This window comes from Neodiprion fabricii, chromosome 6, assembly GCF_021155785.1.
Source record: "Neodiprion fabricii isolate iyNeoFabr1 chromosome 6, iyNeoFabr1.1, whole genome shotgun sequence".
NCBI lineage: Eukaryota > Metazoa > Arthropoda > Insecta > Hymenoptera > Diprionidae > Neodiprion > Neodiprion fabricii.
The window spans coordinates 1901455-1925473 of NC_060244.1; the positions used below are offsets into that span (position 1 = coordinate 1901455).

A 24019-nucleotide genomic window follows, 5' to 3' on the forward strand; every position below is an offset into this window, starting at 1 on the left:
TATTATATATATATACACTGCCTAGAGGAGGAAAAAAAAGGTAGGCGGGGGAAAGCGAAGGGGCGAAGATGGGGAAAAGCGAATTAACCGAGTAAAAAAAGCGTCGTGTGCTTTGAACGAAGACCTCGTTCGTTAACGATTAATACACGTACGACCTGTATCCTTTTACGATCTTATTTCCGGATGCATTCGTCCGCATCCCTGATTGCGGAAAGACGTGGCACTTGAGCGCCGTTCAACATTTTTATCAAAGAAAAACCAGTTAGGCGGGAAGTGTCTTCGCCGTGAGTCGGACACACGAGAGTTGTTTTTTCTGTCCTCTCGTCGTAACGAGTGTGAAAATTGACGGGTGTTAAAATATATGTTTGCGAATTTCAACGCGGCAAGCATCAATTCCACAAGTGACCATCGCGTATCCGTTCTCCAGCTGTAACACACACATCGTACTTGTGTTAAGGTAGGGCTGAGCCACGAGTCACGGCCTTGCAACGTAGTTTGTGAAATTTCTCTAACGAGCTCTATTCAACGCGCGATGATTGAGGTCCATATTACGTGCCTGACCTACGCAGGATGTCCACCCGGGGGTGTCAGAGGCGGCCGCCTGCGATGTCGCAACTCGACGTTTTCATCCCTCAAAAAGTCTGGAGGCTCACTTTTTGCTCATCAATGCGGAAGAGCGACCGGCAAAAAGGTCAGTTTTCAGAGTTCCGATTCAATTCGCTTGAGGAAATACCGCGCGAGTCTGGCGGATCACTGTCAGAGCAGACAAATTGAATGAGATAGAGTATTTTGCCCGAGTCAAGATTCCGGAAGGTGGACGGTTCGCGGATTTTTTTCGCGAATCTGAACCGCTGGTGGTACCGGCAACGCGCATGCAAACAGACCGAGAGAAGGAGAGAGAGTGAGAGAGAGTGAGAGAGAAAGAAACGTGAACCGCGATCGAAATTGCACACCACTAGAGACGGGAGGACGATAAGATTCGACCGAACGAGAGTATAGGTGGCTCTCTTATTCCGCGGATATCTTCTTTCCCGTCAACCTCGGTATACCGGGATTTCGATAATTCAATGCCGGCATGAGATTGGGCGCCGGTATCTGGAGCGAAGAGTAATTGACGGAGGCGGGTGATATAGGCAAAATCGAATCGCAGGAAAATCCTCCGTCGGATGATGTCGTCGATACCCTCGTTAGAGACGCGAGAAATAACAACCAACTAGTTACAAGGATAGGTTTCCCGGTCTCTTGTTTTTTTATTCTCACCGTCAACAACCCGAGGTGAGTAATTGATCATTTGCGTTGGTATTATTCCGCGACGTTAGCCGCAGGCTGAAGAGGCGTTCGATACAAATCCGTAGAACCATAAATGTCGAGCGAAGAGGTTCCTCGGGTGAAAAGCAGGCTGATATTTGCGTGAAATTGTCCTCTAAGTATCGTTTGGTAAACTTATGTTGTTCGCGTTGTGTGTCGAAAGAGCGGTAAGGCCATTCGTAAGTAAAATAGTCCGAAAGACATCTTGCATCCCTGAAATATACGAGATCTAGGTCGTTCGAAATTGTGGCGAGGTTACTTCCACCGCGCGCATTGAACGTCGCGAATCCTTTATAGATCCACCGCTGGTAAACAGATGGTAAAATCGAACGGGAATGACGAATATAACTCCGCCTAGTCTGGCCTCTCTGCATAAACTGCACTTCTTCCGCTATCCAGGCGGCTGGAATCATTGGCTCAAGAATCCGATAACCGCGAGACGTACCCCGGTTCGAGAAAGATCGGACGAAGCTTTCCCTCTCTCGCTTCATCTCCGGCCTTCGAGTCCGTCAACCTGCCCCTTCGATAATTCTCTCCGGCGATATATCCCGACCAGCCAATGCGAGATCAGCACTCCGGATTCGGGAAAGCTCTTGAGATAACAACGTTATCAGAGACACCGAAAATGTTATTTCTCCACTACGCGTCGAGGTCCGAGTGTATCCGGAACCGAGTTCACCCGGAAATTGGTGATATTCCAGCTGCACCTGTGCGTTTCCTTCGGCCCAGGGTTCAGCTTTTGGTCGGGGTGTGTACCTGCGCTTTTCGTTATACGACCGTGGGATTGGACTCTCGGTAACCCGGGTCGATTTTGTGGAGCATAATTGGTTAGAATCTCGTGTGAGCCGAGTATGTAAATACCCGAGAAGAAGCAGGCGGTGGGCTGCTGCTTTATATATGGGATCCATCTCGTCTCGGGGAAGCATGGCGAAACTGCCTTCTGGCGTAGTTAGCATAAAACCTGACTTTTTATCCCCTAGAGTCGATCTCTTCGTCATGGAAATTTCAAGACACGGGCAGGGCCTCGCCTTTTCCTTACCTTTTTCACTTTTCTTCTATATTTCTTTTTTTGCATTTATTTTTTGCGCCATTAAAGGACAAACGACGCGACCCGATTTAACCGTCAACTTTTAAGAGAACAAAAATCTGGCCGACGTTGCAACAAGTTTTTCAGTTAATGCCCCGCTATTCCGGCCTTCAAACTGCGTCATATTCTAGAATTTTATGACTTGTTGGTACAGCAAAGTGGGAGAACGGAAAGAGCTCGGCAATTCTGCTGAATCTATTTCAAAACCTTTATCTCTCTGTGATATTTCATCCCGTAACAGCCGGAAACTGGAGTGAGATTTTTCTCCGCGTAATCCTATATTATATATTCTCGCGATTCTCCCCAATATCGACGACGCTGATCTCCCACTGGCTTTTGATGTATCGACTCGAGATTATAATCATCAATTATAACTTTGACGGTTCATTGTTCAGAGGAAGTTTAGCTCAGCGAAGAGAGTGTCCAACTGAGACTCATTGCTATTTCCGAGATAAGTGTATACGTGGGAGAGGACCGAGAATAAAGAAGAGTCGATACAAATCCCCGGGAGTAAAAGATTAAAAGGTTTACTTTGCGCGCGTGTCTTTGTACTATCGAAAGGAGCCCACTTTGAGCCACCTTAATTAACGGGGTGCCGGAGAGAGAGAGAGAGAGAGAGAGAGAGAGAAAACGGATATCGGTTTCTAAGAATACAACGAAGGGAAGGAGGACCAGTAGCACCGTCTCAGCTTTCCCGTCTCCAGCAGCGTTTGACGTTCCTTTTACCCGGATCCTGTTCCACATTCCGCTCTTTCTTTCTGTTTGGTTCTATTTTCGTGGAAACGAACGCTCGGAGTTATGGAGTTTGAAGAATTTTGGAAACAACGTATTCAGCCGAAGAATCTGCTCGCGGCAGCAAAGCCATATATTATCTGTCTGTGAAGCAAATAACGAGCTTTCGATCAATCAGAGCTTTGCAGACGAGCCTGACGGGTAACACAGCCACGTCTGGATACTGCTGAAGAATTTCTGCGCACGAATCGTCATTCGCTGTTGCAATAACTGCTACCATCCGAGCCCGGAGTAGAGTGACGTCAAGAGGCGAAGCTAAAAGCGTGGCTTTTGGGTGGCAGGAATGACGGAACGGCTTCTTACGTGAAGTCCTTTCGCCGGAAGTATCCCGGGAGACGAAGAGGAGGATGGGGAGGAGGTCGGACAACGTAATTTGTCGCTGTCCCGGAATGCCGGCGCGGCCAGGTGATCGTGACGTTTCATCTTCCTTAACGTTAAGGCGTCGCGAGACCGTCACACCGATTTAGGAGGCCGTTATTCTTCCGTTATCGTCATACCCCGATAAAGGTTACAACGCTGCACGCTTTGCCGAACGTACGTCCATTCTTTCATCCCTCGAAGCTGTCGCCAATCCCTACAATATTATCGTCGCCTCCGCGAACTGTCCTCCATTTATTCACGACTCAGGGTGCATCAGGTTTTTATTCAATTTTCTTGGCACCCACGTGGTTGCTCTCTCTCTCTCTATCTTTCGGTTTTTCCTGGTTCTACATGGGTGGCTGCTCAAGCCCATAGCCGAGGGCCTCGCAGTATTTTATTTCACGACGTGCGTCAACGCTTTGTCTCGCTCCTTTGGTTCCCGTCATTTATATTTTATATCCCATTCCTCACCCGCCACAAACGATTCCAGAGAATTTCCTAATTTTCACCCGACGCACGTAGCGTCTCCATCCCTGAAATATAGCATCCAACCTCTCAGTCTCATCTTGAATTCCCAACGTGAAATAAGAAACCTGAGGTACTTAATTCCAGCTGATCATTCGTCGATTCAATTGCGAGTAACAGTTTCTCTTTCCATGTTCCAACGTGCAGACCGGATGACGAGGATTGCAGCAGAGACTCATCGAGGCGGATGCAGGAGGCGTTCGAGTGGTATGAAAGCGGAGTGGTGAATCGGTTGGAAGTCGATTCATCGAATATGACTACTCCGATAGCGTTTCAGTCCCCTAGAAGGCTCTCCAGCCGCGTTGAAGCAGGGAAACCCCTGCGGTGGAATAATTTTCCAGTTCGCGGGTGAACGCTAGGCGCAAAGCATCAGGCTCCGGGGATGAAGCTAAGCAAACCGGAACGACACACACGCACACACACGTACCAGCCACGGGGAGTAAGAGGAGCGAAGTAGAAACAGAACAGAATGTGGCAGGCAGTCAGGAAGGAAGGAAGGAAGGAAGGAAGGAAGGAAGGACGGCGCACACTCAGCCATGTCGACAAGGCTTGCTACCGCGCAGTATGGCGCCGTTGTCGCTTCGTGCAGCAGCGAACGACGTCGTGACGTCGATGCAAATTCTCTCATCGGTATGTCACGGGTGCACCAGGTAGAAGCCAGCCACTCACCGCCGCGTTGGATACACAGATTAGAAAACTTGTGTGAATGCGGCGAGCTCGAAGACGTCGTCGAGACAGTTGACGCTAAAGACGAAGAAGTCGTCGGTCGTCGCGTTGGATTGGACTTGGTGGCTTCGAGATCGGAAATACTTGGTTAGAGTTCCGTAAAACTTCACGTAGCCTCCCCTCGCAAGTTTATTCCAGCAGCAGCATCACGATGCAAAGGTACTACAATGAGACGCGATTGGGTATTCATAGGGGTCCTTCGAGGCGCGATTAAACATAGTTGAAAGTTCCTCCCTGGCTAGAATCCTGGAACGAACAAAGTTTCTCCAGGCGGTAACGGTACGTGCCTCGTGCAGGTTTAACCCGTTTTCGGTCGACTCGACTCGACGCTCGCGAGCTTGCTGCACGGCTCAATTCCCTTGTCTTTTCCCTTAAAGAGTTTGAGGATCCTTTCCTCGTTGCTTTTTACGACCATCCCAAGTTTCACGCTCTCGTCCAGACTGATGGAGCCCTTGATTTTTCTCCGGCCTTAGCGCCGCCGCTCATTTCCACCCCTCGGTTACAGGCGACACCCTCCTGCGCGACGGGCACAGACACACGCATACACACCCAAAACAGTTGGTTGAACGACCCCGTTCCGAGTTTCACTGAGCATTACGCATTGTTTACGCACCAAGCATCATCTTCGAAGACTTTCCACCCTCCGTTAGCAGCCGTTGTAACTTTAGGCGGAGCCCGAAACCCCCACAAATCTCAGGAACGACGGTACCGTTCTGCAGGTTTCTTCGAGTCGAAGCCAGAGCTCGAATTCAAGTTCCTCACCTTGCATGCAAATACGTGATCCAGCAGTCATGCACAAACCAGGACAAAGTGTCGTTCATTAATTTTCTCCAAGCTCCGAGTAGGAGGGCGAGAGGCCATAATTCACCGCGATGCGCGCGTCTGAATTTATTCGGGGTCTTCATCCTCCGTCTCATATTTGTCGCCTCCGTGTCGTTGAAGAAACGCCGTCGCTAGTTGACGGAAGAGACACGGACGCGGATTAGAGAGTAATGGAGAAAGATCGCGAGGGCAGAGTGAGATGGATATAATTTATCCCGCAGGACTCGTGCGGGTCGAGTCGATTCCTAAGACAGCTCGGCTCCTCTTCCAACCGTATGTCCAGCAGTTTCGAGGCGTGTGTCGGGCGTTTAAACGAAAACCGGGGATCGAACGAAAGCCATTAGTCGGTAACACGGGTCGCATACTAATGTCCTCCGCGAGTAGCAACGGCACGGTTGCCACCGAGTCCGAAGAGTAGAGTGAAAAATGGGAAATCGAGGGCAGCCTGCATGCAGCTTGTACGATAAGACAGAGAGATTCGATGCTGCGGCCTCTAATCAAATCCAGGGTAAAACTCAGCCTCGCTCGGCATTATTGGACTGATCGGTTAAAATTTCAACCCACATCCCAGGATGTCGACGATACGTTGCCTTGTTCGAGAAACTAATCAACCACCCGTCGTCGATGATCAACGCCGTTACAACTATCGACGTTTCCGAGAGTACGGCTTCAAAGTTTCAGCTGCACAGTTGCACCCACCCCAAAAGTACTCCACTTCTGTGTTTCGCGCCTCTCGATTGACAGTGCAGAACTGAATCTTTCGCGCTCGGTTCAAGTCGGGAGGCGCCGATTGTAATCACGGCAATCAGTTCGTCGGAGACATTGTCAACCATGAAACAATTTCCGTTTCATCTTCCGCGAGCATCCCGAATGCGCCTAAGGCATTAAGGGGGTTTCAAGGACTCTCGAAGTGGATATTCGATTGTTTTTCATTTCCGGGACGCCACTCGATGGAAGGAAACTGGAATGGAGACGTACAGCGATCCGGAGAAGCCAGGCGCGAGGAATTCCCGTCGGTCATCGGAGCGTCATCCGGAGGATAGCCGTTGGCTCCGCCGGCAAGCCAGACGAGGAGCCCTTCCCAGAGAGCTTGCGACGAGCCGGTTGGCCGGTCGGCTGCTGACGGTGATAAATCAATATATTCTACTCACGCAGTGGCGTAACCTAGGCGAAATGGCTGCTTTTGTCGACTAAACCAGGGTAATTCGCTCTACCGAGCAGGCAGGCCGGCCGTCGAGAGTGTTTCTTTCCTCTCGCGCCCCGGTCCATTCAGGCGGGTGCAAAAATGGGCGGTCCGCTATCTGTCTGACCCACGCGCGTCGTTTCCACTGCGATATCTTTTAAGACAGCGTAAATAATACGTCTTGGTCCAGGGCTAATAGAACCAACCAAAAACCGGGCGACCTCGAGGCGTCGTCGACGTAGCCGTCACTTCGAGAAAAACACCACCACCTTCGTCAAGAATCAGAATTGTACAAAGGTTTCGCGGATATTAAACAGCTGACAAGACCGAAATATTCTGTTCGGAACACGGTAATAAAGGGAAATGAAAATGTTTTTTTGGAGGCTTTGGAAATCGTGGAACGAGGATGGAAAAATATGGGCGAGCCTCTGGATGCGAATTTTTAGATGCTGGGTAGCCCAAGATACCATCTCGCTCGTGACGGGGTGGAGGGAGGATGAAAAAACTGCCCATTCGCCGAGTAAGTCAACGTCCGCTACTCGGCGGAGAAGAGTATATTAAATTTTTTTTTCTACGTCAGATTTCAACGAAGAGTAGCCGAGCTGATATAATTACCAAAAGTGACAGGGAGGAGGCTGAAGCGGGGGCAGGGTCGCTGATTTTTTTATATTCCAACGTAGCGAGGAGAATCGAGGGTCTCAGTGACTGTGAGACGGGACGAACTTTTAGCCTGCGTACTTTGTGAAAGTACGGCTAATGTTAGAATGCTTAAAAACGCCTTCAGGTTAATGGAAAGTGTTAAATATGGATCAAAGGAAAATAAGAGCTTTGCGAAGAGCGGAACGAGCGGGAAGGCGTTTCACAAAGAAACGGGAATTTTCACGAGGCGTTGTCGTAAGTGGAGAAATATCACTATACCGCGGCTTGATCGAGATAAAGAGGATCTCTAACGGATCGACGGGGCACTGCAACACACACATGTGGTGAGTAAAATTCGCCTCCTATAGCCGTTCTCTTTTACCTGTACGATAAAAAAAATAAACAACTTTGACGAACAGAGCAGTCGATTGATTGAATTCCAGAGAGCTTTTTACGCAGGCATATTCATATCGAAGCTAATTTAATTATCCGAATTATCAGTAAGGGAAACATGTTTGTTTTTGGTTTACAAATTTAATTTGCATGTTTAATTTTTGCAGGCTGCTATAAATATATGAACCGTATTGTATGATTAGGTACACAGGGTGATGACAGGCAGTTGCGTCGGTTCGTTACGTGGACCGAACATCGAGGGGCCGGCGAATCACTCGAGCAATTATATATATATATATATATATATATATATATATATATTCATTTATTTTTCGTTCCCCCGTTCCTTACTTTGTCCGGCAATGTTTTCCTCACTCGTGTTTGCAAAAAAAAAAAAGGGTGAAGCGTTGGCTAGTAAATTAAAAATCGTCAAACACATATATAATGTGTAATGCGTCAAAGTTCACCTCGTTAACAAAATATCGAACGAAGCGTAAGTAATACTTTTGCCATACAAGCGGGGTTCGACGGTGGTTCACTCTTCTCTTGGTATGCGTTACATTAAAAAAAAAAAAAAAAAGTTAATAAAGCAAGGGAGGAAAATCAAAGCAAAGTTATTAGCAGCGCGCTGAGTGCACGCAGAAACTTCAAATAACGAACATTTTACTTCACGCTACATGCGCGGTTGGGCGATATTACTTTAACTGAGAATTTTTAATATAGAAAAGTACATTTTTCCTCATTTTTTTTTTTTTTTTTTTGAATAAAAATTTTCGCCCGTTCATCGTTTACATTTACTTTCTCTACCTCTTCTCTTTTTCGCTCTCTCTCAAATACGTCACAGGCGGCTAATTGGAGCTAAAACGGATAAAAAGTAAGACGTGGATAGATATTATAATATCTCAAGAAGAATGCAGAAAATTTCCAAGAGAAATGAAATGAACTGGATATAAGATGTACTTTACGTAGCAGCTGAGTAGTTTAAATGAGTACAAAAGCTGATGAAAAATACCGTCGAGAGTCTCCCCCGTTTCATTCCTTCTGGCAAAAGAATTTTCCCAGTTCTCGCATGGTTTACCGTGGTAAAATTTTTCCTGCAAAATTCTGACTAACGTAGGTACATATATAAAGAAAAAATTACAAGAGGTAGAAAAAAAAGAAAAATATGAACAAAAAAAGAAAAAAATCTTCGCGGAAAAATATCCTTTGAGCAAGTTTTTAGAATAAAACAATCATTCCGTTCCTACATCCCGCGTTGAATACGACATATCGTTATATTTCAATTACGGAATGGAGGCAATCGGGATGAAACGCGTGTAATCAAGCTTAAAATCGCGTTGGTTAAGGCAGATACGCGATACATCTTAAACACTCAGAGAAATGATTTCCACCAAGTTTGTAGACGACAAAGATCGAGCGTCGAGCGCCACGAAACTGCGACCCGTAGTGGATGGCGGTGGGTAATAATTGAACCTTGGCGTTTCGCCAGGATCCGTGTTAGTGCCAATTAAGGATTACCCGTCACGCAAAGGTTGGCTCTTTAGGTGTCCTGGCCCATCTTAGCCAGGACAACGCAATGAACGAGTGACTGCGAGACGGCGGCAGATATATCCGTTGACATATGCCCGGAAGGTCCTTCTTTCCACTATTTGCCCGACTGTTAGCCCCCGGCGAACCCTGAAGCCGGGTTCGGGCGACGCGTACGCGTAAGTATCACGAAGGCCTTTCCCGAGGACTTTACGCCGGCTGAATTAATAAGAACACCCAGCAAACGCTCTCGCTTTTCGCGCCGAACCGGTGAAACCAATCGCAATTGCTTACAATCACGAATTCGGAGCTTTTCTTTCTCGTCTCGTTGCTTAAAATCAGTATGAAACGGGTTTCCACCAGATGTCGTCTTGTATATTTTTTCGGCTGAGGTGTGAGATATTTGACAGGCCACAGACGGGAAAACGGACAGGGGATGAAGGCGAACGGCCGGGGGATGAATATATATGAAAAATCGCACTTCGCAACCGTTACCCGTCACTTTTCCATTATTTTCCACTTTTCAAACGACAATGAAGATCAAAATACTAAAAAGATTCAAATTGCGTTGTTACATTCGATCCCGGTGGGTGAAAAAAAATTGCGCTGGACGGGGGTCGGGTTCGCATTAGCGATCGAATCCCCGCTTTGATCAACGCTACCGTAAATTTGATGCTTCGGTCAAAAAAAAGAGACAAACCTACGAATAAAAAGGGAACGGCAGAACGAAGAATGATACGTGAACAAATAAATTCCAAACTTTCATTTCGCGCAAACCGATGACGAATATTTAGGTACCGACACCCGAGTAGAAGACGATCAAGTTCCAACGATAAGTCCTCGATGCAGGACAACTAACAGAGGTTGCTGAATACTTCTTGGAAAACGGAAACACCGAAGAAAATCGACGATCGACAATCAATCGGTAAAGAAGGGTTTGGAACCCGATATTCTTCAACCGAAGAAGAAGATGCGCTCGCTCAGTCGGTCGATCGATTGTCTCCGTTTACTCGTCCTTTCTTGAAAGTCGGTCCTTTGCCGAGTGAAACCAACGCCGACTTCAGACGACTGTAGCGGAATCGAGAAGATTCAAGATGCGGTCTTCTTCCGGGAAATGTTTACTCCTTATCTCTCGTACTTCGTAACGAGTCTCTTTGTAATTCGCAACCCTTATACATATAAGGGCCCGAAGAAACCTGATAAAGCATCCGACCTTACTCTTCGAAGAGCGCGATGCATGCTGTGGACTGTTACGAACAAGGGTGTTATATTACACGAATTTGCGGGTGTGTGATAAAAAGGAAACTGTGTTCCTGTGCTCCTTACAGGGATGAGTTCTCCTCGTTACGTTGCTTCCGGGACTGTTATATGAATTTCCAACACGCGAGACGTTTGACAAGCGTTACAATTTTCAGAAGGATCTTTGCTTGAGAAACCGTGACGCAATTAGTGTACACGTACCTACTTACTTGTTTCAACGACAAAAGGATTCGATGGAAATTGATGAAACATCTGCGTACACTCGCAGCTAAGGGGTTTGACGATACCGAGTTTCAACAGTTTGAACAAGTTTCAGTAGACCACGGATAAACTCAGGGAACTTGGATATTGCGTGCGAAATTATTGATCTACTCGATGATTAACTTTTAAAGTGAAACATGGTTTTCGGTACACGTAAAATGAAATACGGGCTCTTTGCGTTTTGCCTTTATTTTGACCATTTCGAGCTCTCCGAAAAGGCAAGTACTTTGAGGCTTCTAGTTGAAGCTCCGATAGTTTGTTTCACTTAATCATTTATTTGGGAAAATGCGGCGCGCGCTTTCTTATTCACAAGATATACACATAACGATAATTTATAAATCGGAGCCACGCTTCAACTTATTGCTAATTGTAGAGCAGATAATATAGCCTAAAGTAATTATAAACTTTTAAAAATCTGTGCAAATTTTAAAGATTTCCAATCGAGTCGTATCGTTTATTATTTTATTTGTCGTTATTCGGTTTGAAGTATCAAACCGATCAATGCTCCGACTCGCGACACACGCGCACAATATCACGTTATGAATTTTTTCCCAAAAATATTTTTTACTTGCTTTAACGTGGATGAAAAATAAATTTAAAAAAAAAATGAAAAAATGCGGTATTTTTGCGAAAGGATGACGTAGCGGTATTTATTATTGAAGTTACTGCCACCGCATAGCGTTCATTTAAATTCCCAGCGGGTATATTCGACTGTATTCGAGCCTGCAGAGGTGGTTGTGGTGGTGCAGGCGCAGCACGAACAGCAATTTTTAAGCTCACCATTTTTCCCTCCCACGTTTTTTCCATTCCTTTTTACTCTGCTTCCTCCTTTATTCATATCGCCAGCATTTTCGCGTACTGCAGTTAATATCGGTTTATTTCTTATACGGGTTCGTTATTATCGGTTTCGATACTGCAGCCGGTGTATCCGGCCATGCGAATGCAGTCTGTGTATATTGTGATCGATAATAAATTTCATTCTTTATTCATATTCGTAACGTTTAATTTAGTCTGGCTGAAAATTTTCACATATTTTAATAATACCGAGAAGTCAATTATTATACGATATTATATAGGAATACAGGTACGTCGATCGAGATTAAACAATGTGGACGTTATTCATTAAATTCTGTATTATACATAACCGGTATGCCCTCGAGCGGCGTAAGCGTTACAAGTTGCAATACAAAATTCCTCAAATTAAATTTCTAATTAAAATTTCATGCCTCATACCGAGGGAAAAATTAAACCCCCCTATGCGGTTATATTATATTGTTAAATTCCCGTGCAACATGTGCGTCGTCAATTTTTCTACATTATTATAAATTTCGCGAATTAATTATGCTTCATTCATCTATAGTGCGTTATTCGGGTATGATTAATCGAACTCGCGCCAATATATTCGTTACATATTAACGCGATCATCGCGGCGTGGCGAGTGATTAATCATCACGACGGGAATATATATTATATTTTCACTTTTAGACAGCTCTCAGGCTAAATATTCCCCTATCTCCCTCTATCTCTCCGGTTTAAAATTATCGTAAATACGAATACGTGTATATTTTATTTTCTGTAAATTATTGTTATTTATTTATTTATCCATTTTTACTTTTTGTATTTTTAAATTTAGACTTATGGTATAAGAACAATTGTATTTTTTCAACGTCAACTTCAACAAAAAAATTAAAAACAAAGTTACAACGACAAAAAGAAGAATTATCCAATTGGTTGAGTAAAATGATTTCATACAGCATTCACTAGAGAGAACCGTCGAGTTAAACGTGTGTGACGCTTTTTTCTTCATATACGCAATAAAAAATTACAAATTAAACGTTAAAAATTCTAAAAATTTGAACAAATATTACAATTATATAAAGTGAACCTGCCGGGACATTATATTTGGTTAAATTTTTCCAACAGTGACAATACGACTCACCTGTAAATTTGGCGGGCAGTGATCCAGCAGCTCGAGCATGTGCCTGATGTTCTGCGCGTCCTGAATAACGAAGTTCAGTTCCATGTCAAATTCGCCCCCGACGAGCTGTAAGAGAGAAAAAGGAAAAGATGATGAGCAATTATACAGAAATAATATTACATTAGCATAGCGTGCTCATCGTTACAACGGGAGGAAAGTCTGTAGGCTTGAACGACGATGTGCGAAGCCACCTTAGCCTCTTATTTTAATAGTATAGTGTTTATATACGCATAAGTATTCATGAGACTTGACTCATAATTGACGGGATTACGAGGTTCGTACAATTAACAAACCGTTCCGTGGAAATATCAGCCTTCTGGGCTCTCGGCCTACCCGCGTCATAGAGTTACCGATTCCCATGGGAAATTCACAGAGCGATCCTACGAGGTGGGGCGTTGGATATAATACTCGTAATTCGCGATGGGAAGGTCGAATTTTTCATTTATTTATCGAGTTATTCCACCCCGTCGAGATCTATCCACACCGTTATAAATTTAATTTTGAAAACAGCCGCGGCGTGTCAAGTTGTTTTCACGTGGTGCAAAATCGGTGAGATCATAAGTGGGTATCAGACCGGATGAAAGAAGTTATACATATTCCGAAGAGTATGGGAATGAGTAAGAACGAAAATATGGAATAAGGCGAATAAGTTCGGGGGATTTATGCCGGCGGCGGGATGAGAAGAAAATGCAGAGAGAGAGAGAGAAAGAGAGAGAAAACGGAACACGGTACGAAGGAAGGAGAGAAGCCTCGCGGCACCGTTTATATCAGCAGACCGGAAACGCTGCTTCTGCGGAGAGCGCAATTTCCGGCCAAGTATCTCGCTCTGCTTACAACCCCATTCCCGCGAACGTCTTACATCCAGGATGAAAGCGGCAGGACGACGTAGTCGATATGCCTACCCTTATGATGAATTCACACCGACATTTGTGTAGGTGTGTAACGGTACGAAAACCCATCGAACCCTAGCCAAACATGCTCGTATTTATCGTATCGGCGCAATTTGTCGTCGATCATCGCGTTGATCCGAAGTGTCGGATACGCGCAAGGTAATAAGAATATTCATCTCGCAGAGGAGACGTACAAAATTTAACGAGAAAGGTTATACGCCGGAATTGAGTTACGCCTTTGGCAAAGGGTGAAGAAAGCTTTCTCGGAGATTCGTTCATCTGAAAATAAGAAAGATAAAGAAAAAAAGAAAAAAAGAAAAGAACAAGAAAACTGACAAATATTCGAGAAAAAAAAAAAAATAAAACACAAAAGCAGGCTACAAAGAAGGAAGAGGAAATTATACTCTTATATAACACCCCCCCCCCCCCCCCCCGTTTGTTATTCTTCCATTTCAGCTCCAGACTCTGGCTACAACACAACTACGTTTGCTGAGAAAAAGAACGATAAGCTTTTCGATACCTGTACCTTTGATTCAGAGGAAGATGATTCGAACGAAGGTGAAGAAAAAAAGAAGCTTTTCCCTCTCACCGGTGAGAAAAATTTCGCCGCCATGTACGTGACTCGAGTACTTCTTTTGCAATACTTTCTCATATTCAGAGAAATATTTTCCCACCCCATCCATCATCCTGAACTTTATTGATATTATATGAGTGAAATTCTTATTATTCATTCCACTCGAAGGATGATTTTATAAGCCGTGTAGGTACATTATTACGATTCGTAGAAAGGAGAATTATTATTTTTACAGTGAAACAGCCCCGTAGCTTCAACACGTATAGTATACCATCAGAAGAATATATTCCAACGTCAAAATATTATTATTCTCGTTATAATAATAAGAACGCATAACCAAGCGTTTCACCGTGTAACATAAATACAGCTGAACAAGGTTCGCGTACCTACAGTATTTTCTACTAACATTTTGTAAATAATTGTAACCCGTTCGAAGCTTATTAAACTTCAATTCGTTCCATCAGCGTGGGTACATTGGTGGTTGAGTAGCCGAATAAACAATTAGTAAGTAAACCTGAAAGGTGCGTATGATGACTAATGGAAATTACGGTCGTTCCTTGATTCGTTTAATTATATTACACATATATACGAGCACCCTTTGCGGAAAAACGCTGCGGTTAATTCCACGATTTGCGAACTAAGCGTACATGCGTGCAAACGGCAAATGCAGATCAGGGGTGACCCTTTTTTGCGCTGAATTCGCTAATAATTGAAGGTGAATAAACGAAGACCAAGGAGCGGTGTTAATTGGCGTTCACGAGAACTTACGAGCGGCGTACATGCGCGGTTGCAGAGATTTTCCTCTTCGTAGAAATTTCATGTTAATAAACTTTCGTCGATGGTAATTGTGAGAAGCTACGTCCACACCTTCAAAACGCGTACGTTTGGGATGTTTTTGCTCACGCCTAAAAGCTGGACGGCCATTCAATTTTCAATGATTATTTTATGTTAAACTGACTTCAAAATACCGTGTACAGATTTGAGTACCTACATTGCCAATCAACTGATCGACATAATCAAATGCTTTAACTCGACTAACGTATATTAGTATTTAACTGAAAGCATTCCATTATATGGGTATACCTGTACGGAAACGCAACTGCGAATCTTCAATTTTTTTTTTTTTTTGTTTTAGTTTGTCTTTGAATCCAGTGAATATTCATGTGTACAAGTTGAATGAAAATTCAACGAAATAAGTCGAAAATTAATTGCTCGAAGAGTGGTTAGCGAAATCAATTCCACTGTAACGTGTGTCACGTTCATTCCCTGTTGAAAGACTGATTTTTCTTCTCTTTCCATCGGAAAACAACAATTACAACACCGATGTTGGACAGGAATGAGGAGAGTGTAAAAAGTACAACGGATATTATTGCAACAGAAAGGCCGCAGGGTGATTTCGAGAAGCCCCAAACCTGCCTCGAGTAAAAGGAGTTAGTTATCTTATTCATTAAAACAACTGGTCCGTGTAATAAAATGACTAAAAGTTGAGGTCGCGCGTTACCGCGGGGTAACTTATATAATTACACGTATAAGCTCTACGCCGAACTGGATAGGAAGAAGAAGAAGAAGAAGAAGAAGAAGAAGAAGAAGATGAAGAAGAAGAAGAAGAAGAAGACGAAGGAAAAGTGGGAGGCAAATCGGGATTTGCAAATTGCTGGCGGGGGTGTGAAGTAACGGCGAGGCTGCACGCTTGCTTGCCGGGCGAAAAGTTATTTCCATCTTAATTAAATCCAACCTTCGCCTCGCGCACTTTTCTTACTCTCCTGGAAGTATCACGCTTCGAACAAAAATATAACGAAAGTTGCACGTAGACATACCCGGAGTGCGAGCGTTTGTCGGTTTCTTGCCCGAATTTCGCAAGAATGATTCAACGCGTCGCATTCCACTCATTCTCTCCGACCCAACTCACGCATTTTGCACGCCCGTCCGTCAAAGAGGAAAGGGCTTTACCGAAACGAAAACCGACATCGAATTGACAGGACTTCCATTTCCTGACAAATCAACTTCCGATATCTCATTCCTAATGCTGAATATGTCTTGGGGGGAAAACGAAAAAGTGTCGTGGAAACTTTTCGGGTTTCACGTATTATTAAAATAGACGAAATAGACAAAAAAGTTTAAAGATAAAAAGGAAAGCAAAGAGTGAAAGCCGCCTGTGGATACTGGGTTCTCATCTTGTCTCGAGCTTCCTAACTTGGAATGATCAGCGAGCCTCGAGGTACGCAGGTGTGATGCGCGAGGTTAAGAGCCGGTGCAGCTGCTAATTGGAAATCTCTCCGACCGGATCGTCTATGTACGCGCTCCTCTTGAAATTAGACGGTCAAGTTATACCGGGCTGGCTGGCTCAGCATACTCATTCAGCACTGCAAACACGTCGGGATATCCGGCCACGGTAATAAGTATGCTCATTCTATAAGAATTTCCAGAGAATGAATAGGCACAGAGATTAATTTGAGGTTTTTGTAAAATGAAGATCATCGCGAAGATTGATCGATAATAATGAGTATATAACCGGGTTAACCAATTTTTACCAAACGATTCGAACACGGGTGAAAACAAAAATATGTAGCTATAAACGACGACATGAGAATGGGAATAACGTGATACCTACCCTTTCGTCTGTAGAAAAATGTTAATCAACCGGGAAAATGAAAACGTGATGAAGGCAAAATCGTCAACAAGAGGAAACCACGGCTGTTGAAGTTAATGGATGAAATTTATCGTGGAAGACAAGAAATTTTCTCCTCCTCTCGTGTCAATATATAATATCGTCAATATTCAGTAAAAGAGACGAAGAGGAAATGGAACAAGAAAAATAAAAAATTGAAAATGGTAATACCGAAAGGAAGAATCGCTCGTACATATTTGCAATTCAAAGAATTACGAATTGAATATATAAATATTTCCTTAACGAAGCAGCGAGAGCAAAGGAAGGAGAGATTATCATTAGCAACAATTAGGATACATCGGATAAAATTAGCGTATTGTCGTGAGAAGTGAAGTAAAATTGAATAAAACGATCATCTTCTCGACACGAGCCATCAGGTATGTAAAACAGATAATTCAGCCCCACCTTGCACTGGTGCAGAAAGATGAACTTTTATACTGTCCTTTTCCCTACCGTTTTTCTCCATTTTTGATGAAACAGTTTAACTCGATACGCGTTTAACGCTGCATCTGGTGCGGAATGGCGAAGTGAAGCGTGGTTCGAGCTCCGGCTCGAAGATCATATAAAGGCCGAAGATACTCACTCAGGTCACGTTCCCCAGACGGTTTTACAGTGAAGACATTCGTTTGATGTCCTATTTTATCGTGAAATACTCTCGCGTAGTATAGATACGCGTCGATATGTCGGCTATACCGGTGGCGGAAAGTCCTGGGTCCAGAGGCCCGATCAAATATTTAGAAGATAATAAAATCAAGGCGGGAGAAAACTTGGATATTGACTTACACGTCGCATCGAAAATACCTCAGCGAAAAACGCTGCTCGAAGCATCAGCTTAATTGGATCCTTTCAGAGTCAGCCATTCGGAGAGCGGGATTTGATAAAAACGAGAAAATCACAAAAGGAACGCGAATTTACGAAGTGCCAGAAAAATGGGACAGCGAGTAATTTGGTTCGGAAATAAATCCGAATAAACACATGGAAAAACAAAGGGAAAAATTTGGATAAAACGAGCAAGGCTTGCAGGGTGAATTTACATCCATATACACATCTCTGATTTTCACACCCTCTTGCACAGGGATGATTTCCCTTCGCTGGTTTTCCGCAGTGAAAACACGGGCGATGGTGAAACAATAAGTTCCCTGGCGCGCTGAACAACAGCTAGGCAGTATAGAAAGTTACATTCAACGCTTGCGGCGGCAAGTGGACGTCATTTTGCAGAATATATCTACGTATAACAATGGCTGTATAAAGTCCGCGAAACGCAGCGGGAGAGAGAAAGAGAGAGAGAAAACGAGGAAACCATCGGGCAGCATTGTCGTATATGAAAACGTTCTGATATCGATTCTTCAACTCTGCAGTATTGCACTAATAGCGCTTCAAGTTTAAAATTTTGTCAATCAACAGTGTCTTAGGTCAGATATTTACGATGTTTTTCGTTACCATTTTACTTACAACACCTTTAAGTCGAACCTTCACCAGATGTAAAATTATTTCTTCAAGCATCACTAAGCAGAGGTACGATCGAATAAAGGGTTCGACCGGAGTTCTTCGCGATGCATAACGCGTTGAAATATCGATCCTCAGAGAGGGTAGAAACTTCCGGTATAATGCAAATTGTCATTGGCGAATGGGGTCGGGGTTAACAAGCGCGGTGTGTGCCGGTGCAGTGGCGGGAATAAGGTGAATAAATTATGGATAGTATACCGTTGCAGTCGTAGGCGGCAGATGGTCGCAGAGACTCGCGGGTTGACTACAATTCAGCAGCCCGCGATCTGTGCACAATATACGGATGCAGCATGCAGCGTTGAAACGCATACCTCGGTTAAGGTTCATTCAAAGGAAGCGTCGGCGATGGCGCAGCAACGGGTATGCATGTTTTCCCATCGTAGGCTTTTTTGCCCTGAGTCAAAGTTCTCGCTCCTCCATCGTAGTCAGTCGTTCATATTTAACCAGTAGCTGCGTTCCTCGCAATTAGGTGCAGCCATCTTACACGCCCGTTGCTCCGGATCTGTCTGCCGCATTGTTCCTCGGTGGTAGCTGGTCGAGCTGGCTTTTCAATGCATTCGGAGCTGGAAGGTTGGATTTCTCGCATTTCCCCCTTTGTGCATTACACAGGGAACACCGTCCCCCTCGCTTCTGAATCGCGAGAGGAACGAGAAAAGAGAGTGGAAAACCGCGGCGACGCTCGGCTCGGTCGGGAAAATCTTTAGATTACTCCAGGTTCGACGTCACGCTACGCTTCGGGGAATATAGAGCGTGTCCTCCTCCAACTTTTCTCCTCTTTTCTCCTCTTTTCTCGTCACCAAGTTCCTCTCGATCCCCTCGGAGGATGGCATCCGGAAAAACGCTGACGGATCGACGATCGGAGATCGCCTTTCCGCCCCATCGTTTCACGGAAAGAACTGACTTGCACCGGATTAGTTTATCCCGGACTCTGGTTGACGACAAGTCCGTGGTTGTAGAATGTCCGTCGTCTTAGCCAGCGCGATTCAGTTATCCACTTCTCACCAGTGGTTAAAAACATTGAGGCTGCATGCGAGAGCGACGATTCAGGATCCTGCAAGATATCCTCCCAAGGACGCCGGGAGAACCGCCAACTTTGACGAGGGTGAGGTTGGACGGCTTGTGGCGCTACCCTTTTCACAGTGCGAGAGCACACGTTCGTCAACGTCGCTTTGGTAATCCAGCAGCTTTTACTTTACTAACCAGGTAACTTCTCGCATGCAAAGCTCGAAACGTAACGCGGGCTTGTTCGAGTCACATCGGATCCCTCCGAGCTTTCAAATTTACCAAGGTTCGACACCGCCGTTAACTTGACAACACACGGAGGCCAACCACGATTTCTCCGTTCCTTGGATAACGATCGCGTCGATATTCTTTTTTCATACGATTTACGTTAATCCTTTTCAACATACGCACAATTCTTAATCGAGTCAAGCGCGTACCGATGGTTGAATTTAGGTGAGAAATCAGGAGACTCGTGAGCCACGTTTTGGAGTATAGTTGACGGTCTACAACGAAGCAACCTCCAACCAGTCTAGGTACACCTACAGGTTTAGAAAAGTTTTTGAAAGCTAGGCTCGTAAAAGTTATATCGGAGGGTTTTAGCGAACGGGACCGGCGACGACAACGATACGTGTGGGGCTCAGCTCCTTCGATGTGCCCATTTAGGAGGTATACGACGTCGGCTAGACGGTTATATCGACGCGAAGAAAGATTCGTTGGTGGTAGTAGAAAGCATTTCAACACATGCGATATGACGAACGCGTTCGATCGCAAAATATTGCCTCTTCTGCAAGGCACAGCCGAAAGTGGAAAAGTTTCAAGTGAATGGGTACCTACATGCCAATTTCGAGGCCTCGGCTTTCTTCTGAACCACGCGCGTCTTTCTTTCCCATATCTCTTGCAAGAGAAAATTATTCTACAAGGGAAGAAAATAATAAAAATAATATTCAACCGTAAGCAATTTTCAATTACGAACTGTGGTCCGAAGGACAAGCTCGGGCACGATACAAAGGTACACGGCATAATTTCAACTTACGAATCGCACTGACGTGTTGCATTAATTTGATGAATGAAATGCAGATTTAGAAGTGGATACGCGATGAGACCTGACCGAGTTTAATTACTCCGGCGGATGCGGCCGGCGTCTATTTGTACTTTATATAGCTTAATACGTCCAGCTACTGCTTTCCTCGGTTAACCCGTTTTAATTTCATGCCCGAGGAACCCCGCAGTGACCGCTACTTTGGGTTGCCCGGTGGGGGTTTAACTCGTCACTTGACCAATGCGGCGCCACGAACTTCCGTCATAAAGGTACGTACAACGTTACTCGTGGATGAGTAGTACAGGTGTAGTCAAACGAATTGGACACACCCGCAAACTGTCAGAGTCCCTGTCACGTCACCACGCAGTTAATTACGCGATTAATCCACATGGAAATGATGGAATTCATTCGACTCGAGGAAGCCGAGCCGCGAATTACCGGTTCCATTTTGATCTCCCTTTGTGGCCTGCGCGATTGGACCCTCGGTGATCACGCACGTCGACGCGGTTGGTCAATAAAAGTAATTCGGAGACAATAAATGTTTCATCTTGCTTCTTCACGCTGGAGTGTAAATTTTAAATCAGTTTGCATTCGGTGAGATTACAGGGGAAATGCTGGGAAAGATTTGAGCTTGGAAAGTGGAAGTAAAACGAAAAGAGCTCGCCTACGAATACCCGCCAATATTTACCCCAGGAATCCTGGGTGTGGGTGAATACGTGAATACACGGAGGACGAAGGGAACGACTTCCACGGTTGGACTGGGCCAGCCCTCAGGCGACGGGGGAGATTCGCTTAAAGGCGTAAAGGCTCAATGGGTTTTTCGCGCGCCCCCTTTACGAGGTACCCTAAAGAACCTCTACCATAGCCTGCGCCTGGTTGCCTATAAGTATTTTGGCTGATTCGATCCCGGGGGATAGTCGGCGTCGATGCATCCGGAGACACGTGGCGTTTCGACGGATAAGTAAACGCGAGATGAAAATGAGGGGAAACAATTCGGCAGCCACTCTTCTAGTTGAAAATACATGCAAGATCGGACGGACAGTAGAGAGAGGACGTAATTTGAGACCGCTGAAATATTAATGGCAGTTGCTGCTCTACTTCGGTGGAAAAGATTCTATCCTCTACGGTTTCCTGTTTCCTCTCCATAAACGCGTCAACTGATCCGCAAAAAGGAGATAAATGAGAAAGATGAAAAGGAGTTGGTTTCAACCGCCAAAGTAAACGATTCAGCTAATTCTTTTGTCGTTAATCTGCTTGTCTGCTATGGTGAAAAAGCCGAGCAAATTCTTCAGAATTGTACGGGTTTTCCAGGGGAATAGAGATTACGATGATCAAGGGATAATTTTCGTGAATACAAATTGTCATTTCCGTTTCTGAGTGATTTTCGATTAAAAGAAATTCATTTGTAATTCCGTATAATCTTAGAAAATGTTTTATTTCTTCACTAAAAAAAATGTTAAAGCGGGACAAAGCTCTTTGCGATTTTCGAGGCCGTGAATTCGATCTTTCAAGATTCACGAAATGTAGTACATGTATGCAGAACCTCTTCAACACAATTCATTGTAATAACTCAAGGATCATCAAGGCTTGTTTTGTTTCAGACTTAATTAAGCCTCTTTTCCGAGGACGTCACACAGGTTTCTCCGTACAGTCGAGAGTAGATATTAAAATTAAACTGAAATTCCGAGGATTGCGTTGAACTCATCACCCGAAGTATCATCTCTTCGAAGAAGATGAATGAGAATGAAAATGAGAAGATGAAGAAGAGGCAGGAGATTGAAATTTGATGAAAATAAAATAGGATGTAAATTTGTAAAGGATAAGGAAACAAACAAACAAACAAAAACAGAGGTGAAACGAAACTCGTTTGTAATGCTCGACCACGTACATTGAATGCAACCTCTGCCTGCCTATCTCACCCAGTGATCCTCTTTACTCTCTTATTCGCACTTATTTTCTACTCTCGCTCCCTCGCTCTGAAGTGAGAAAATTTTCAAAGTTATTCACGGACACGGACCACGACTTCCGGCGCATGACAGGTAATAACGAAGCGGTTCACGGGTGTAATTGAGCCAAGTGCTCCCCCGTGATTGAACAACCCTGGGAGTGCAAATTGCGGCTCAAGCTGATACGGGATATGGAATATCTATACGTGCCCAGGTAAAAGAAAATATATTCATATTGGGGTGTTTCGGAAAAAAATAATTTGCGATTTTCCAACCGTGGTACCTCCGATAAGGTTTGTTTAGGTTAGAAGAAAAATTTACGTATTTCATATATATAATATAATCAAATTTTGTATAAAAAAAAATTCGAGGCTATATATATATATTTATATATTTATAGTTATACAAAATTTGATTATCTACAAAATCAAATCAAAAACAGCTTTCCAACTGGTACAATTTTCGAGATATTTTTGTTGGAGTGTTTCAAAAATTCAAACTGGATGAGACTTCATTTATATATATATATAAAAAATCCACGACGCTTACGTGCGTCAGGATTTCGGTCACATCATTGTAGAGGACAAGGAGAATTGTTCTTGAAACAATTGCAACTGTTGTAGCGGGCAGTGGGTAACAAGTTTCATCTTTAATTTGAGGCCGTTCGCGCGCAAGCCACTCAGAGAAAAATTCTTATTATAGTTGAAGTCTCAACGTTTCCTCGTGGTTTGTGAAGAGAGGGCACGATGTAGGTGGTTCCATCGTCACACCGAGGTCAAGAAGAAACGCTTCCGGGGACCGAAGAGCTCAGCTCAGCTCAGCTCAGCTCAGCTCGGCTCGGCTCGGCTCGGCTCAGCTCGGTCGGCTTAATTGCGAGGATCGTAATTTCGCGTCGCGACGCTCGTCTCGCCTTGGCGCCACCACTTTCTATCCAGCTGAGAAACAGAGGAGAACTTCGTCGCGGGTTTACCACCAGGTACAACCAGATGGATCCCTGCGGAAAAAGTGGCTCTCGCTGTTTCCAGTATCGATTTCAACGAGTTTACTGGATTGTCAAGCATCCCACCGATACTCGAGACAAATATGATTGAGGTAAAGATGAGAAAACGAAGCCATCGGATTGTATCGCCACCGCCCGTCCCACAGCTGACACCGATATCGTACGTGTTACGGTTATTTTCACGTCGTCATGTTTTGGAAACGACGTCAAAGGCAGATACATGCTTCACTCGGTGTTGCGATTACAGTTCAGCTTACAACACTCGATACCGTTTGCAAGTCCTCACGAACGATCGAAGGATCCGATATCAAGCCGTTTCGGTATAGTTTAGCAACGCGAGTCGGGTCCTGAACACAACCTCCGGGACCTCAAACCAGTCAACCCTCGCGTTTCGGAATATACCTCGTATTCACGGTGCATCTCTTGCATAACTCTGGAGGCAGTCGGTGCAGCAGCCACTATCAACCGCATCCCTACGTCGCGACCACGCGGCGTGGTGATGCCAATGACAGGATCTAAAGGTGACGACTCGA

General features: G+C 44.6%; 1 protein-coding gene across 4 annotated transcripts in view; it reads right to left on the bottom strand.

Annotated features, from left to right (window-relative positions):
• The window catches only part of LOC124185590 (neurobeachin), a 238964-nt gene that overhangs the window by 104068 nt on the left and 110877 nt on the right, over positions 1-24019 (bottom strand). For all 4 annotated transcript variants that reach the window (XM_046576467.1, XM_046576468.1, XM_046576466.1 and 1 more), the window contains one exon: positions 12823-12927. In XM_046576467.1, coding sequence (XP_046432423.1) covers positions 12823-12927 — 105 coding nt within the window. The remainder of the gene's footprint in view (positions 1-12822; positions 12928-24019) is intronic.